We start from the raw sequence: 16,507 nt of genomic DNA, 5'->3' as shown, positions 1-16,507 counted from the left end.
AAGAATGGGGGAATGTTTTTATTTTTTTTACTAGCAGAATTTCATAATGCATAATGACTTGCATATTATTGTAAATATCTATTAATAGACTGTAAATGATCATAAGTCAAAAAGGAAAGTGACTTCAAATATTGAAATGCCCAAAAAATGAGGAAATGTAAGAATAAAAAACAAGGTTACACCAGAATCAAGTTATAGATAAAAGAAGATTTGGAAGCAATATGGAAAAGAATTTAGGTGGTTAATAAATAAAATGCTATGCTGACAACAGTTTAAGGAAGTGTATTCATGAGTAGATTAGAATTTTGGCAGTCAAAGAACACGAAACAGCAAGCATATATAACTATTGCAAACCGGTTATTAAGTACAAAAAATAAGGACAATATCTTATACTGGTACTTTTGCTTAATTTGACTACCATGTTTAGAGCACAATTTATAATTTCTGGCATCAACCTGAAAACGGAGGGAATATATTTCAATATGTAATACCAAAAATGCTTACATCCAATTAATAAATTAACATTTAAAGCACTATATCAAAATGTTTCCTGTGCAGGGTGACAAGGGCAGAGAAAATAAGCAAACTTCTTTTCCCAGTCTTCAATCATGTCAAATATCCATCTTCTTGAGTGACCATACAATCAAAAGCTCAAATAAGACAAAATGCTCATTAGGTCCATTAACATCCCAAGCGCTGACGAGGGCGGGGAGTGATCGTCGGTGCGTAAGGGCACAAACAAGGAGTGGCTCCTGGCAGGCTTCCAGCGGCGGAGGGTACATGAATGAATCGAATCGACACCCGAAAGAGAAGGATTCCAGAGACGGCAAAAAAATTTATTTATTGCATTTTAATTAAATAATTACGCATTTATGACAGTTCGGGAAAAAAATACAAATGTACTGCACAATGTGACGCCACTTTTGGGCGTCACATGTGACGCTCAAAAGTGGCGTCACATTTGTACACCCTATATAATCCCCACCCAGATCTAAAGGAGAATATGGCAACCACCCATGTCAGATTGACCGGCATCTGTCAATTCACACAAATTCCTGAACAAGTGTGACAGAACCGCAGATCCCCAGCTGAATCGGCCAATGTCATCAAATCCTCCCCCAAGCAACGGGACTAGCCGACAACCGAAATTGCTGCCTCCAGACTTGTCCGCCAGCAACCAAGAACCCAGCATCCTGGCAATGTGTGCCTTTGTGAAGTAGATCTCGGCATCATGATCCCCGGCATGATCGGTCCACCGGGTATATAACCGATCTAAGTATGAGATACGCAGGTCGCCTGAATGATGGAACTCATTTGGCTGTGGAACTGCGCCAAATACAGCCCCACAAGCAGCGGGCCAATCCTTAGAGGTAGAGCCGGTGACGACAGCCCCGTCAGTAGGCAAGCTCAATATGCCTGCCACATCTTGCAAGGTGATAGTCATCTCACCTTGGGTCATGTGGAAAGTAGGTGTCTCTGGTCTCCACCTCTCGACCAGAGCACTAATTAAAGGGGCATCGATCTGTGATAAATTAATACATTTCAGCGTGTTAACGAATGGTATTGAATAATTACATAAATACAAAACAACGTAAATTGCATACCTGGATATGTCGCATCCGGGCAACATGTATAAATCCAGCCTATGTCAGGTAGTCTGCGACAACCTCTGGGATAGCGCCGGTAGATGGCCCCCCCGTCGGCTTCCCATGCCTGGTCTTTATTTTCTTGACATGCTCCGTATTCCACACTCGCTGTGAAATATGAGCACGCTGCGTCCTCTTACGAAGGACGTCCCATCTGTACGGCCTGGGTAAGATGTACATGCTGGGATCGGTAGGCTCTACATCCGATGCAGAACCCGATGAAGATGATGAATCAACCATTACCCTCAACTATATCATATAAAACAACATTTAAATTAATCACATGTAATGCCTCATTTAATTTACAAATTAATTAAGCAATGCCATAATTTATTATCAAATATTTAAGCATATGCGTCATTTATTTTACTAGAATCGAAATTAATGAAATAATGTTAATACTATTAACAGTCATTTATTTGTAATTAAATAATAAAAAAACATTGGACAAAAATAATATAATACTTACAGAATACTTAACCCTAGGTCACTAATAACTTCATAAATATATACTAATAATCACACCTAACTGACTACAAAATTATGAATACACTCCTGCATTAATAACATCATACATACAAAATTTACGAAGTCGCTATCACTATTTTCTAAATCACTAATTAATACGCTAAACCCTAATGCATAATTAAATATTAATAATAATAACTACGTAACAAAAAAAGGGAAGTATCATTACAACATTCATAGCATGGCATATTCATTTCTAAGTGACTATCCTAATGTTCTAAGTCTCTAATATACGATCAATCCTAACATGTATTACTAACTACCACTGTAATTTAAACGTATACATAGGAGGTATTACGACCTTACCTAAGTTGGCAGAGCTTCGCTACGAACCGTGGTTAGAGAGAGGTAGAGAGAGGTGAATGAGTGAGGAGTGAAATGGTGAAATGGGGAATTATATAGATGCACCATGAGACGCCCCTTTTGGGCCTCACATATGACGCCTCTTTGGGGCGTCTTCTCCTTCATGAGAGACGCCTCACTGGGGCGTCACATGTGACGCCCAAAAGAGGCGTCACAGTGTGCAATAGATCTGTAATTATTCCCCAAATAGCAATAAATGCGTAATTTTTTAATTAAAATGCAATAAATAAATTTTTTTGCCTTCTAGAGACTGTGCTGGTATAGGACAGTACAGATGAGGATAGCTTAAAAGAATTAATTGGTACTACCTATACTAACAAGATGCATATACTTTTCGATAGCCCGGAACAGAAGAACTCCATAGTTAAGCGTGCTTGACTTGCAGTAATTCTGGTATGAGTGACCTCCTGGAAAGTTTTTCCGAGAAATGTGCGAGTGAGAAAAAAGCACACTGAAAAGTCTCGTGTTAGTATGTGGGGATAATCATTGATTCTTAAAGCGGTTAGGCGTTACAAGTGGTATCAGAGCAGGGCCTCTCTTCCAATACGCCTGACGAGGGCGAGGAGTGATCGCCGGTGCACAAGAGCACAGACAAGGAGCGGTCCTGGCAGGCTTCCAGCGGCAGGATACACGAATGAATCGAATCGACATATAGGACAGTACAGTTGGGGATAGCTTAAAAGAATTAATTGGTACTATCTATACTAACAAGATGCATCTACTTTTCGGTAGCCCGGAATGAAAAAACTCCATAATTAAGCGTGCTTGACTTGCAGTAATTCTGGGATGAGTGACCTCTTGGGAAGTTTTTCCGGAAAGTGTGCGAGAGAAAAAAACATACTGAAAAGTTTCCTATTAGTATGTGAGAATAGTCATTAATTCTTGAAGCGGCCGGGCGTTACAGGTCCGGTGCTAGATCCAACTCATGGGTTACACATCATCTATTATAACAATCACTTAGTAACAGATTACGACCTTACCTATAAGTAGGAGTATCAAATAAAAGTAATGTGACGATTTTAAGAGTCCAAAACATTCAAGGATTCAATTGAGAAAATCGGAAATAGAGGAATCGAATGAAGAAATACTACTTCCAAAGACCGAAAGTGTAGTTTACTCGATAATAAGATCGATTAACATCTAGGCTTCAGGTTCCCCAGATTGAATATTTTCAAATCCAATGCAAACAATAAAGAATTTATAGATTTTTGCATGTCAATTATACACATGTCAAACCATAGCTTACTGCAAAATGAAGGCATTTGCATATAGTGAGAATGACTTTCTCAGTTTCTATTTCTTCTCTGTCATAGGTTGCCAAAGCCTGATCCATACATCATAAAATCCCTCATAAGAAATGGAAATCAAAGCGAAGAAGAAAAATACAATACATTTTCAACAAATCGATGGAATACACCACCAAGCAAAGGCAGAGCCGAAAATTGAACAATTAACAACAATACAGACCAAAAATCAGATATATTATACAGTGATAGATCTGAAGAGTGAAACGAGAAAAAGCAACAGAGAGAATCATCAAAATTGGAAGTGACCTGGCGCGAGAATCAACATCGATCTAAATTTTTCAATTAATTGTTATAATCTTATTAATTACGAAATTAATCTAATACACTAAACTTACTCAAATATTTTTCCTGAAACGGAGTAGCAAGAACCCATTCCTTAGGACAGATAAAATATGAGTATTGCTTATAATAAAACAGATCAAATAAATAACTTTACTTACACACAAAAAAAATAGTATGAATTGATTTACGTTATTTGCATAGTTGAATGGTGTGGTAATTGATGTGGAAGAGCAAAGGGAACTTTTCGAAGCAGCATTTCCATGAAAATCGATGGTGTTGCGAGCAATGTGCCTATGCAAATGTCAAATCTGCCACTACGCGCCAGAGTCCAGACTTGCCATCGACGGCTAGAAAGAGAGTAACTGGGAACCTGTTGAACAGGTAGTCCATGGATCGTATTAATTACATGTTCTCCCCTCAAGTTTTGGAAATTTTTCAAACAGCGCAGTAATGCCACCAAAACCTGATTTTTCTGATGGCCCAATCGGAAATAAAATAAATTTCAGACCCCTGAACCAACGGTTCAGCTGACATGGCATAACATTTCAACGGTTGTAATCAGTGTTTTAAAACTTAGACCAGTTGATATTGGGTTACTGATTTAATCGGGTTCAACCGATTTTACTGTTCACATATTAAAAATATAAAAATATTACTTATATTAATAAAAATTACAGAAGAAAACTATCTATGAGCTTCAAAAAATGAATTGGTTTTCAAAGATAGCAAATATTATATACTTCTAAGCTTCTAGCTCTAGACCGTTGAGATGAGATCATGAGACCATCAGTGTTTATCACCACTTAACTTCATGAGATCATTATAAGTTGCAACCAAATTACATAAACGAACTACACTAATCTAAAATACCTTATTATTTTCACCTTATTTTTAATCATATTCATCATAAAATATAAATATGATTTAATTCAAGAGTTCTTATCTACAAAAAAAAAAAAATTACCAAAAAAAGAAGAAGGAAAAAACGGTTTAACCCGAGTCAATCGGGTCGCCAGGTTTCGGCCGGGTCAACCGGTCCAATCCGAGCTGATTGCATAACCGGTCTAACTACGCGCTCGGACCGGAAAACCCATCGGGTCACCGAGTCCCGGGTCGACCCAGCCGGTCCGAGCCGGGATTTAAAACACTGGTAGTCACTAAGTCCAACAGGTTCGGTAGGAATTGATCCAACATTTTTAATTAATATGAATCAGCCAATATATTTTAGAAGATTAATTTAACTAAATTTGAACTTCTGGATTTGATTTAAGCCTAAGTAAGACTTCAGCTTTTTGAAATATATATTTAATTATTAAAGTTAGGTTTTAATATTAAAATTATCTATATTCACTTCCAAAACGACGTTGTTTTGAGTTAAAAAATTAAAAAATTATATTGAATAAAATTATTATAATCCTGAAATAAATTATAATTACAAAAATACTTTAATTTTCGTCTCATAACGACATCGTTTTAGACTCGTAAATAACTTATCTATATTAAGTGCAGAATGAAACCTAAAGTAAAGGTTTATACTTCTAACAAAACTCATTTAGCTTATATATATATATTGGCTTATTTATTTATAATTTAGATATATATATTCAAAATTTAATAATATTTACATAATTTACATATTATAATAATAAAAAAATTTAATTACAAAATGTAATTACATTTACGTAAAAGCAACAACGTAGCCATGTTGAGACCAGCCAGTGCCTTGGCACTGGCTTGGTTTTCAGAAATGATTCACTGTCCATTGTAATCTTGGTAGGGATAAACACAAGAAATTTCTTGGGCACTGGCTTGGTTTCAAAAAAGATTGTGAAAAAGATTTTCAAGTCTTGTTCTTCTTTTGCTAAAGATTCGAACTTTACAGAGAGTCATAAAAAGGGATATAATAAGTTTTGAGAAAATTTGAGTAGTTAGCTAAGAGAAAGAGTGGTGGGGTTTGTTGGGGTAGATGGTAGGAGAAGATGAAGAAGGAGAAGATGGACAATTTCATGGAACACGTGGCATTCATGTGAGTATATTGTTGTGTGTTGGGTTCCTTATTTTTCTGTTTGTTTCTGGGCTAGGCCCCCACTTTTCATCAAAAAATTAAAATTTAAGAAACTTTAGATTTTCTATGAGCTTATCTACCACTTTGTCGGTAATAAGAATTTTTTAATATTGTAAATTGTAGTTTGTAAAAGAATTATTAAGAAATCAAGATAATGATACCAAATTATGTCTAATAATTTCTTTTTTTACTTATTTTAAGAATTGAATTTTTTTTCTCTTTTTATATTATAATATTCTTTCTTCTTTCTAGTATTTAATTGATTACTTGGCCGAACAAGAAAAATAATAAAAATTTGGTTATTAAAAAAAAAAATTGGCACTACCTGATTATTTCGCGTGGCTCCGCCACTGCGTAAAAGGTATTGTTGATTACAAAATAAAATAAATGAAGTATATTTATTATCTTACAAAATTGATAAAGGCGCTAATATTTAATATTTATAATTATATGACTAGATTTTGTTTTATTTATTTGTAACAATATTTAGTTGTATGAATATAATAAAAAAATATTGATTTTGTTTTTACACATTAAGTGACTTCAATTTAACATTAAAAATAGAATTTTTTTAAATTCTCCGTGTAAATCTTTAACCCTTCCCCCTCTTACTAGGATTATAGAATGTTTTTGTAAATTATGTTCAATACGGAATATATAAGTAGTGATCTCAAATTTAAAGATTAAGCTTGCGCTGACAACTTTATGTAAGACAAAGTTTGCTTTTTTGAGAGTGATAATGAAAAAGTTGATAAAAAAGTCACTATTACCGTCACTCTATATAACTGTATATGAGATTTTCACCTCATATGGATCCTCGTCTAAAAAGAAATGAAATAAGAAAAATGAAAGAAATTAAAGTGAACAGAGATTGCTATATGACATAGAGCTCTTCATTTTCTCCAGATGAGGCCTGTTTTCCATTATACTCACTAGTCACCAAATGTTCATAGGTCAAAATATTAGAGAGCATGCAGCTTAATTGTACATTGCTTTGCAGAGTTTCTGACCATTTATCAAGAGGCACGAAAACTGAGAACTTGGTCTACCCCCTCATGAAATTTAATTAGTTACCCTTATCAGATTTGTCTTTAAACATCCTGAAGCTTAATGCATTTAGTAATGCTCTTGAATACTGCCGAGAAGCCATTTTCCAATCCCCTCCTGTCTTCATCATTGCCTTGAACTCCTCAAAACTGATTCGACCATCCTTTAACAAAACAAAAGCAAAACAATAATTGAATGTAAAAACTGAAGAAGAACACAGTATTTGGTTACAAAGGTATTAAGTTGGACAAAGTTTTGTTACCTTATCTAAGTCGACATCATTGATAATGTCTTTGATCACTTGGTCATTAATACTGGCTCCTGGGTCATCATTAGATAAGGCATCTTTCAACTCCTCAAACTCAACATATCCGCTCTGATTCTTGTCGAAGTAACTGAATGCTTTAGAGAGATGCTCATCACTTCCTATCTTTCTCAGATGAACACTCATTGTGATGAACTCTTCACAATTAAGGGTGCCGTTTCCATCAATATCTGCCTGTTGTCATCAACAAGGAAGTTTAGTTTTTATTATAATAATTATCATAATAGAGAGAAATCTAAAAAGAATTTTTATTTTTTGGTTATTGCGATCATAAATTGGTTCAAACCGAAGCAATGGTAAAGTTGTTCTTTCATGACTGAAAGGTCATGATTTCGAATTCAAGAAACAGTCTCTTTGAAATTATACAAAAGTAAGGCTGTGTACAAGGATTACCTCCACTCCATACTCGCTAGTCGGGTTTAACGGAGAGTGATCTTTTTGCAATCATAAATTGGTTGCAGGTAAGTCTTAGAGTAGCCTTTAACTTACTATTTTGTGACCATAAGGTCACAAATTCCAATACGAGAAATAGTATGTAAAGATAAGATTGTGTACGATCAACACTTACTCTTTATCTTCGCAAAGTTAGGAAGTCTTGTGAATTGAGATTTACTCATTCATCATAAATTGGTTAATATTATGAACTTTGAAAGTCTCAAAATTTTGTTTTGGATAAAGGAAATCAGCCAAAGCTTCCTTTCCATTGAGTTATAATCGTTTAGTTATTATATTATTGCAATCAAATATGGGAAATATAAAAATCATGTTACAGGAATGGCGTCATTCCTGCAACAAGGATCTGCGTCCGTATCTTAAGGATACGGCGTCGTATCTTGATTTTGGTCTAACTTTTTTTTTTTAAGCATGGGACCCACATTTGATTTGTGGGTGCAAGAAAGTGCTCTAGTCATCTCACATGACAAAGCGAACCCATCAAATATAGTGATCTCTTATCCCACATTTGCATGACTTTTAACATTGTAAAGAACTTACAGCATCCATTAACATCTGGACATCAGGATCAGGAATAGCATGTCCAATCATTGAAAGGCCATCTTTGAGCTCGTCAAATGACAAGTTTCCGTTTTTGTCCTTGTCCATCATATCAAACATTTGCTTAAACCCATCTACTTGCTCATCTGGCAGGTTATCGGCCACCACCTGAAGAGAGATCAAATTTAAGTGTAGGCTACTTTTAAGGAAGCAATCTCTGACATATCAAAAGAGATTCTGAAACTTACTTGAAGAACTTTCTTTTTGAATCTGTTCATCAAGGAGAATTGCTTGATCCTCATTCTCACTTGGTCTCCAAGAGAAATATTTCGACCATGCTCCCTATGTTGTATCCAGGAATGTTCTTCACACACAAGAAAATAATTATCATTACAGGTTTTCCTTGTAATCAAAATTCAATTTATCAATCTTCAACACATCAACTTTTAGGGACAACTTAAGTAATTCTTTTTGCCAAGCCAAATTACTCCAACATATGTAACAATTTACTTCAATTCTAAACATAATATTTTAGTGTGGCATGTCAATCATGTCCATACAGTGATAATTCTATCACTTCCTATACCAATGTTATTTTTCTCTCGTCACTCATTAATTCGTTTATAAATGATTATGATAATTTCACATGACATGGTCACGTTAAATAACACGTAAACGTATACTTAAGTACCACTAAAGAATATACTTAAAAAATCAATCATTCGGATACATACCAAGGACTTCTTGAACTGTTATCCGGGTGTATGGATTTGGATCAAGCATACGCTTAACAAGGTCTATGGCTTCGTCTGAAACTTTAGGCCAAGGATCTCTTGTGAAATCTATATTACCCCGGATGATAGCCTGGGCAATCCCTTCCTCAGTTTCTGTACTAGTTATGATCCCATTATTAGAAACAACTCCATGAAACAAAAAAACTTTCGGTAAAGGGACTTTTTACTTGTTTTTTCGAGTTTTCTTCAAATACATTATATATTAAGCAAAAATGGGACCTACCTGCCCAAAAGGGTGGAACTCCACAAAGTAAAATATAAAGAATTACGCCTGTGCTCCAAATATCAATTTCAGTTCCGTAGTTACGTCTTAAAACCTCAGGAGCCATGTAATAGGGACTTCCAACAATTTCATTGAATCTTTCTCCTGTAACCACATTGTAAAGTCGTTATTTATTTATTTATTTTTTTAATACTTTTTAGCAGTGAAAACTTCCATACAAAACAATACTATAGTCCTTTAAGTAAAATCATAATAAAACTTTACCAGGCACATAGAAGGTGGAAAGCCCAAAATCAATTGCCTTTAATGAAGAACCCTCCGTTCCATCAGCAAATAAGAAATTCTCAGGTTTTAAGTCCCTATGTATCACGCCATGCTCATGGCACACCTGCAAAATGTACAACAACAACAACAAAAATCGTTCGCACAAATGAGAGAAAAATAGAAAAAATATGTGACTAATAATATTTAAGCTGTGTGAGAATATATAACAATTATTATATGTCTAACAAGTTCCCTCCCACAGTCCTATAAACTTGAAGGGCGCACAATACACTGTTGTTTCCTTTACTGTTAGTGTATTTTCCCTTTCTTCTTTGTAATTGTATCTGATTTACTGTTATCAGTTTGTAATTGTCTCTAGAAAAATATATAAAATCTGATTATTCAGGCGAAGTCCTTAGTTCTCTGTTGTTAGTAGTAAATGGGTTAGCCAGTCTAACAGAGGCCTACATCAGGTCAAATCCGACCTATTACATATAGTCGAATAGAATAAAGTCACGCCTAAAAAAAATCCCTACTTAGAAAGCCCTATAAACTTGAAGGTTGCACAATATACATGCACTACTACTCTCTTTGTTAGGAGATTCTAAATTTTTTTATTAAAAAAACAGTTCGGTAAAATAACTATTTATATTAAAGTAGTAAAGAGCTGCTTTCCAAAAATAAAAAAGTAGTAAAGAGCCTGCTCTCCTAATAAGATATCTTCAAGACATATGAACGGAGAAAATTGTCTAGCAGTGGCGGCGAAGCCATTTGGAGATCAGTTAGGCCTTGACATTGGCTGGTTTTCAACAATAATATAGATTTTCTTTAAATATTATTTACAGCCTTGACACTGGATGAGTTTTCAAAAATGGTACTACCGTAGTATTGGCAAAAATTATTTCCCAGCTCCGTCACTATCACTGTGTGGTGTCCAGTCTTTATAATAGGTCCGATAGTGTTCCCACCAAATTAGTCAGATAATCAATCCATGGATCTATATATATATATAAAGAAATTCCCTAGGAATGCATGTGTGATAAAACTTGGTACGAGAGTTTTGCAGCTCAAATAATTCTACTCAGCTTGAATTGAACTAGTCGAATTATGGATAATATTAAAAAAGATTTATTATCTGTCATGTGTTATCTCCTACAACCCACATATAAGTGTGTGAGGTTCATATTTTATTTTTTACTCTCTTCTTTCTTCGTATGATCTTATATGGATCTCACGCACTTTTACGTTACTTTTATGCAGATAAGATATAAAGTCAGAAATTAATCCCTATAAAATAAAAGTAAAATAATAAATGAGCAAAGGAAAAAGGTAGGTAGGTACCTTGCAAACTTCAAGAATGGTCTTGATAACATTAGCAGCGGCACGCTCGGTGTAATGGCCTTTGGCTACGATCCTATCAAAGAGTTCGCCACCTTCGCAAAGCTCCATGACAAGGTAAACAGCGTCTCTATCCTCATATGCCTCTCTGAAGGAAACAATGTTTGGGTGTTTAGGCAAATGCCTCATGATCTGCACCTCTCTCTTCACATCTTGTACATCTATCTCCGTTCTCAGCTTCGTCTTCGCTATCTTCTTACACGCAAATGCCTCACCCGTTCCAATCTCCACACACCGATGCGTCACCCCGAACTCACCTCGCCCAAGCTCCTTCCCCAACTGGTACTTGTCAAATATGTTCCCAGCACTCGGGTTCGAAACCACGTTCACGGGAATACGCGCCGTCACGCTCGACCTACGCGCCGCCGCCGTCGGTGTTGTTACGACCTCATAACTATGATAGCTCTTTGGTTTGTTTAGATCCTTCCTCTTTCGTGTAACCGTTTTCCCTTGCGTTGATATGCAGCTTCCCATGGACGTTATGTTATATATGTTATGTGGATCGATCAATTCACTTTTAATTAATATTAAATAATGTTTTTAAGTTACGTCAACGTTGTTGGTGTTAATAACCTAAACTCCATGGGAAGAGAAAGAAAAAGGAACTTACGGAGGAACAACCTTTTGGAGAATGGGGAAACTCTAAATTGTGAAGAGAGAGGAACAGACAGAGAGAGAATGAAAATGAGAATGAGGAAGGTACTATATTTGGTTTCGGAGCTGGAACATTTGCAAATACTTAGTTGGTCCCGCCATTTTCTTAGGACTGTTATTAAAGCTTCCGTTATTGTTACTTTTTTATTTTTTCACGATTAACTTATATGTGGTGTTTTTGGTCAAAATACTAACACTTTTTAAAGGCATGCAACTCAAATCACAAATAATATTCTCTCTAGGTTGTTATATTTGATGCACAAAATTCGTTTTAGTTTATGGGTTCACTTTTTCTACGGTCAATGTAAATAACTTATCTACAGAGTTCAAAACGACGTCATTTTGAGACAGAAATTAAGATGTTTTTGTAATTATAATTTATTTCAGGGTTATAATAATTTTTTTCATTATAATTTTTAATTTTTCAACCCAAAACGACGCCATTTTGAGAGCGAATGTAGATAACTTATCTACATTCACTTTAGAAACATTAAAGCCTTAGTTTATTTGGATATTCGTTTTACCAATAACAAATATGAATAAAAAGGAAGGGCAAGTTAATTACTATAGTCCTTTAGTTGACTTGAAGTATATAAAAACTTTATATTAAGTTTAGATCAAATTTGTGTCCCCTCAAATTGTTATATTTGTCCTTGTCATCTCTCTCTCTCGTCAATCCAGTTTAACAGTGTGTCAGTGATATTAATTAAGAGAAAGAGCTACAAGAATGAGTTTGATTGGAACTGGGAATGATGCAACTGCTCGCAAATTCTATGTTTGGCTTCTCTGTGAGTGAGAGCACAGGGTCAGGGTCTTATTATATATATAGATGTTCATATCTAAGAACAACTCCACTCATCTTTGCATCAAGTGTGACTTTTACTGTGATTATTCTTCAAAGCCTTATGGATGTTCATCTGAGAGCCCTTATACTCCTCTTAGCACCTAGTGTGATTCTTCACTCAATGGAGTACAATGTAACATATCAGACTATTCATTTTAAAATTCAAAGACGATCATGCGACATAAAACGAAATTTCAACAAGTGGGGCGTAATATGCCCAATTTATGTAAGAAAATGAAACTAGAAAATACAAAATGAAGTTGACTTGAGGCCCCACATAGTAACCCATTGCAAGAAAATGGAAGCATGACGTCAAGGAAACACTTGTCATGCAATATAACAACTGGTATCTTTCCGTATTCCAATTGGAATGGTGAGGACTGAAGCAACTATACAGACAAGACATTTTACAAAGATTAACACTATGAGTGGCCCGGCCTGATATGGTTTTCTGTCAATCTTCTCCAAACCATCCTCCCACAATGAATCAAAGTCAAAATTGCAATGAAATAAAGGAGAGGAATGCCAACATTGCAACCCCCAGGTGCCAAATTTACCAAAGTCTGAGTAAGGAAACAGCAAGTCAATTAAATCAATATAGTTTTGAGTATTAATTGAAGGAAAAAATAAAATATCATAAGGAAATCATAATTACATTTCTAATTAATAAAAGTAATTCAAAGTATATCCAGGGGACCTTTTCTATTGTAGTTTCATTGTTTTCTGGAACTTATCCAAATTTAAGCAGATAAGTAAGTACCACTGGATGATACATTATCAGTAACAAAATTGCGCTGTACGGAAGTCAAAGTCATTTGTGAGCTATTCAAGCTTCACTCACTATACTCTGTTTCGCTTGATTAGTTATCAAATAAGAAAGGCATTCACCATGCTCATTTTATAACTACAATGACGTAGATGAACGGCTTTTTCTATGGTCAATGCATGGCTTCATTAAGGCAGTGAGTAATTTATTTATATCTCAGTCATACATCCTACAATAATTGTGTTAATTCTCTTGCCAACTTCAAAAATCTACTAAACAACAAAAGTTTTACTAACTAAACTACACTGAGATCAGTGAGCTGATTTTTCTATTTTAATGTTTTTATCAGATCAATATATGCTTTTAGTTTGCCAGTTGCATTCTTAATGTATAAGAGAACTGCACTATTGCCCAACAAACTATAACACCATCTGATACCAAAAAGTATATGGCCGCACCAAGTTAAAGCAAAGTCAGGAAAACTGTCGAACCCAACAAACTAAAACAAAAGCAACATAGCAGTAGTTTAGTTGCAGTATCACTGTATCACTAGTTGAGCTATAAAGCATTTAAAAAAAAATTGTTTTATATATGAATTGGAGTTTAAGATATTTTAAGGTATTCACCTTGCTGCAGTACTAGAAAGACTCATTCCACATCACTGTTCTGAGTGTTTCTAATCATAGTCATGTGTTTTTTAATATTGAAGGGATGAATTAGGTTCTAAATCTCCAGGTAATCTAAAAAACAAGCTCCAAAAAGATTTAATTTAAACTATGTCATAAAATAAATTGAAGACCGTCGATTTTTCCATTAAATTATTTGGACTCAAGTTCATTAGTTGGACAACAAAGGCTATGGTATACCGTATACCTTTGCGTTATTACTCAGGCTACTTACGAGTTACCGTTGTAAATTATAGTGCATAAAATTATGTTTGCAAAGAGCGAGATTTTACCACCATTCCTGCAACAACGTGAACAATGGGAACAAAATATTGGTCCACTTTGTTCCCCTCAGCGTACCCATTAAATGCAATGACCATTGAGAAAGTGTGGATTGTGACAAATGCAAGAGCAATAATTGCTGCAATGTATAAAAAAAGGGTGAAGTAATTGGATGAAAGAAATGAAATACTAAAAACAAAATATGTCTATATAAATTCAAAAATCCCAGCTACTGTTTTTTATGAACAAGAACTCAGGCTTAATACGAAAGTCCACTTCATTTTCTCTAAACCCAACTCTAATCCATCTCTATAGATTCACATTAATGAAATAAACATGCAGTTAAGCCTCGGGTACAAAAATTTCCAAAATTTTGAAGTCATGCCATTTATATACATGAATATTATAACCAGCAGCAGGGAAAATCTCACCAGAAAGAAGGAAAAATGGAACCTGTGAACACCTGTCAATGAAATATGTAGCAGGACCAAATGAAGGAGTCAAAAGGCTGATGCAGAAGAACACGGCATGGGCCGCACCATGACCTAAACCACCAGCTGTGAAAAATATGCAAAAGATATTTTATTAACAAAAACAGTTTACTATTTATGATATAGATCTTATTCCAATAAGCAACACCTAGCATCTTAACAAATGATTCATTTTTTTTGGTATATCAATATATCATACAATTAAATTCAATCAAGAATCTAGTTAAATGCCAAAAAAATAAATAAATAATCGGGACAAAAAGAGTAAGCAGTATCAGCAAGATTGTTCCAGCCAGCAAATAGTTAATAGACTTATTAAAAGTTGGTCAAACAAATACTTGAGAAACAAAAGCAATCTTAAGGATTGGAAAATAGGCCTGAAAGACCTCCATTTTCTTACCCAGAGCAATCAGCATCTTATCTGTTAAGAAAAGATGTGGTTTTGATACTCTGTCGGCAAAAGCATCTAACATATCTTCCAACCTCCTACACAATACCAACAGTAACAAAAACACAAAACCAGCTTCAGTATACCATAACATTGCAAAACATTGGTCAGAAATTTCCTCATCATATTGTAAAATAATTTCTATAAGCATATAATAATAATAAATCAATTTATAGTAGAAGCTTACTTATATATTTTCCAAAAGAAAAGCCTGAGCCCTTCTTGAAAAGCAACAGATGAGAGTATAAGTATTCCGTAAGGCCACCATGCTGTACTATGCAGGGGCAAAAAACCCCTCCATATTCCAGACAGCACAATCAAACTTATTAGCCACAAAAGCGTGCTGCATCAACGAAATTGAATCATCAAAAAAAATCATTATGAACCTAACACACATCAAATGGAGCAGAAAGTTTCATTTGAAAGCCATTATTATAGTAATTAGAAAACCCTAATTAAGCATTGCAAAAGTAATTAATGAAATAAATAGAAGAGCTAGTCATGTTATGTAGTGTGGGTGAGTGAGGTGTAAACTACTAAAAGGCGCGTAAGGTTACGTACCTGGAGAGAACGGTGAGAATCAAGAAGGGCTTTTTGGAAATTACGGAAATGAAGAGGGAGAGAGACGGTCCTAACGCTATCAGAGCGTACCCGATTCCTGCTGCTACCGTCATCTCTCTCTCTCTCTCTCTCTCGAATCTGAGAGTGAATATAAGAACTGACAAAGTAACCAAACACTTCAAAACTCGTTCTCTGCTTAGTTCAGACTTCAGACAAAAACATGAACACCAAGTCATGGATCTTCGGATCCGAATCGTGGTCCCGGGTCGGTTAATGCAACTTTATTGGGCCGAAGAAATTGAACTTCATTCAGTTGGTTGGGCTATTTGAAGAACATAAAAGCCCAAATCCTAGCTACGTAAAGTGCAAAAACAAGTGTCCTCCTTCATTTACGTGATGTGAAATTTAATTTTCAGGGGATGTTTGGTAGGAGAATTTTTTTGAGATTTTCGGTAAAGTGATGGTCGTAATCTTATTTATCTGTGTTTGCCATCAGATTTTTTAAAATATTCTCAAAAATCTGATTTTTTCAGAATTTTATTTTGTATATAATTTTTTTTT

The 16,507-nt window shown here is 35.0% G+C and overlaps 3 protein-coding genes across 3 annotated transcripts; all 3 read right to left on the bottom strand.

Annotated features, from left to right (window-relative positions):
* Positions 1-991: 991 nt before the first annotated feature.
* Positions 992-1,886, bottom strand: LOC133316839 (protein MAIN-LIKE 2-like). The gene is made up of 2 exons (XM_061518623.1): positions 1,668-1,886; positions 992-1,522 (listed from the first exon to the last, which is right to left on the bottom strand). The coding sequence occupies exons 1-2, from the start codon at positions 1,884-1,886 to the stop codon at positions 992-994; spliced, it is 750 nt and encodes a 249-aa protein (XP_061374607.1).
* Positions 1,887-7,129: 5,243 nt separating this feature from the next.
* LOC133316844 (calcium-dependent protein kinase 24-like) lies at positions 7,130-11,709 on the bottom strand. Its single transcript, XM_061518628.1, has 8 exons — positions 11,179-11,709; positions 9,838-9,961; positions 9,574-9,717; positions 9,291-9,443; positions 8,805-8,920; positions 8,557-8,724; positions 7,501-7,737; positions 7,130-7,401 (listed from the first exon to the last, which is right to left on the bottom strand). The coding sequence occupies exons 1-8, from the start codon at positions 11,707-11,709 to the stop codon at positions 7,258-7,260; spliced, it is 1,617 nt and encodes a 538-aa protein (XP_061374612.1). The 3' UTR covers positions 7,130-7,257.
* A 975-nt stretch (positions 11,710-12,684) lies between these two features.
* LOC133316847 (gamma-secretase subunit APH1-like) lies at positions 12,685-16,125 on the bottom strand. The gene is made up of 6 exons (XM_061518636.1): positions 15,947-16,125; positions 15,573-15,728; positions 15,338-15,423; positions 14,878-15,003; positions 14,458-14,585; positions 12,685-13,296 (listed from the first exon to the last, which is right to left on the bottom strand). The coding sequence occupies exons 1-6, from the start codon at positions 16,057-16,059 to the stop codon at positions 13,156-13,158; spliced, it is 750 nt and encodes a 249-aa protein (XP_061374620.1). The 5' UTR covers positions 16,060-16,125; the 3' UTR covers positions 12,685-13,155.
* Between the last annotated feature and the right edge of the window lie 382 nt (positions 16,126-16,507).

The sequence above is a fragment of the Gastrolobium bilobum genome, unplaced genomic scaffold (genome assembly GCF_033153095.1).
Source record: "Gastrolobium bilobum isolate Gb01-03AN ecotype WA unplaced genomic scaffold, APGP_CSIRO_Gbil_v1 utg9213, whole genome shotgun sequence".
Lineage (NCBI taxonomy): Eukaryota > Viridiplantae > Streptophyta > Magnoliopsida > Fabales > Fabaceae > Gastrolobium > Gastrolobium bilobum.
The sequence above is the reverse complement of the archived record's forward strand: the minus strand, read 5'-3'. Positions and strand labels throughout refer to the sequence as shown.

Bases quoted from the DNA above. Each gene is read 5' to 3' on its own strand.
- LOC133316839 (XM_061518623.1), bottom strand. From the start codon at position 1,886: ATGGTTGATTCATCATCTTCATCGGGTTCTGCATCGGATGTAGAGCCT. The intron at 1,523-1,667 runs GTTGTCGCAGAC...AATTTATCACAG, and splicing joins CTACCGGCGCTATCCCAGAG to ATCGATGCCCCTTTAATTAG.
- LOC133316844 (XM_061518628.1), bottom strand. From the start codon at position 11,709: ATGGGAAGCTGCATATCAACGCAAGGGAAAACGGTTACACGAAAGAGG. The intron at 8,921-9,290 runs GTATGTATCCGA...TTGTGTGTGAAG, and splicing joins AACAGTTCAAGAAGTCCTTG to AACATTCCTGGATACAACAT. The intron at 8,725-8,804 runs GTAAGTTTCAGA...ATCTCTCTTCAG, and splicing joins TCAAAAAGAAAGTTCTTCAA to GTGGTGGCCGATAACCTGCC.
- LOC133316847 (XM_061518636.1), bottom strand. From the start codon at position 16,059: ATGACGGTAGCAGCAGGAATCGGGTACGCTCTGATAGCGTTAGGACCG. The intron at 15,004-15,337 runs GTAAGAAAATGG...TATTTTTCACAG, and splicing joins TAAGATGCTGATTGCTCTGG to CTGGTGGTTTAGGTCATGGT. The intron at 14,586-14,877 runs GTGAGATTTTCC...TATACATTGCAG, and splicing joins TCCATTTTTCCTTCTTTCTG to CAATTATTGCTCTTGCATTT.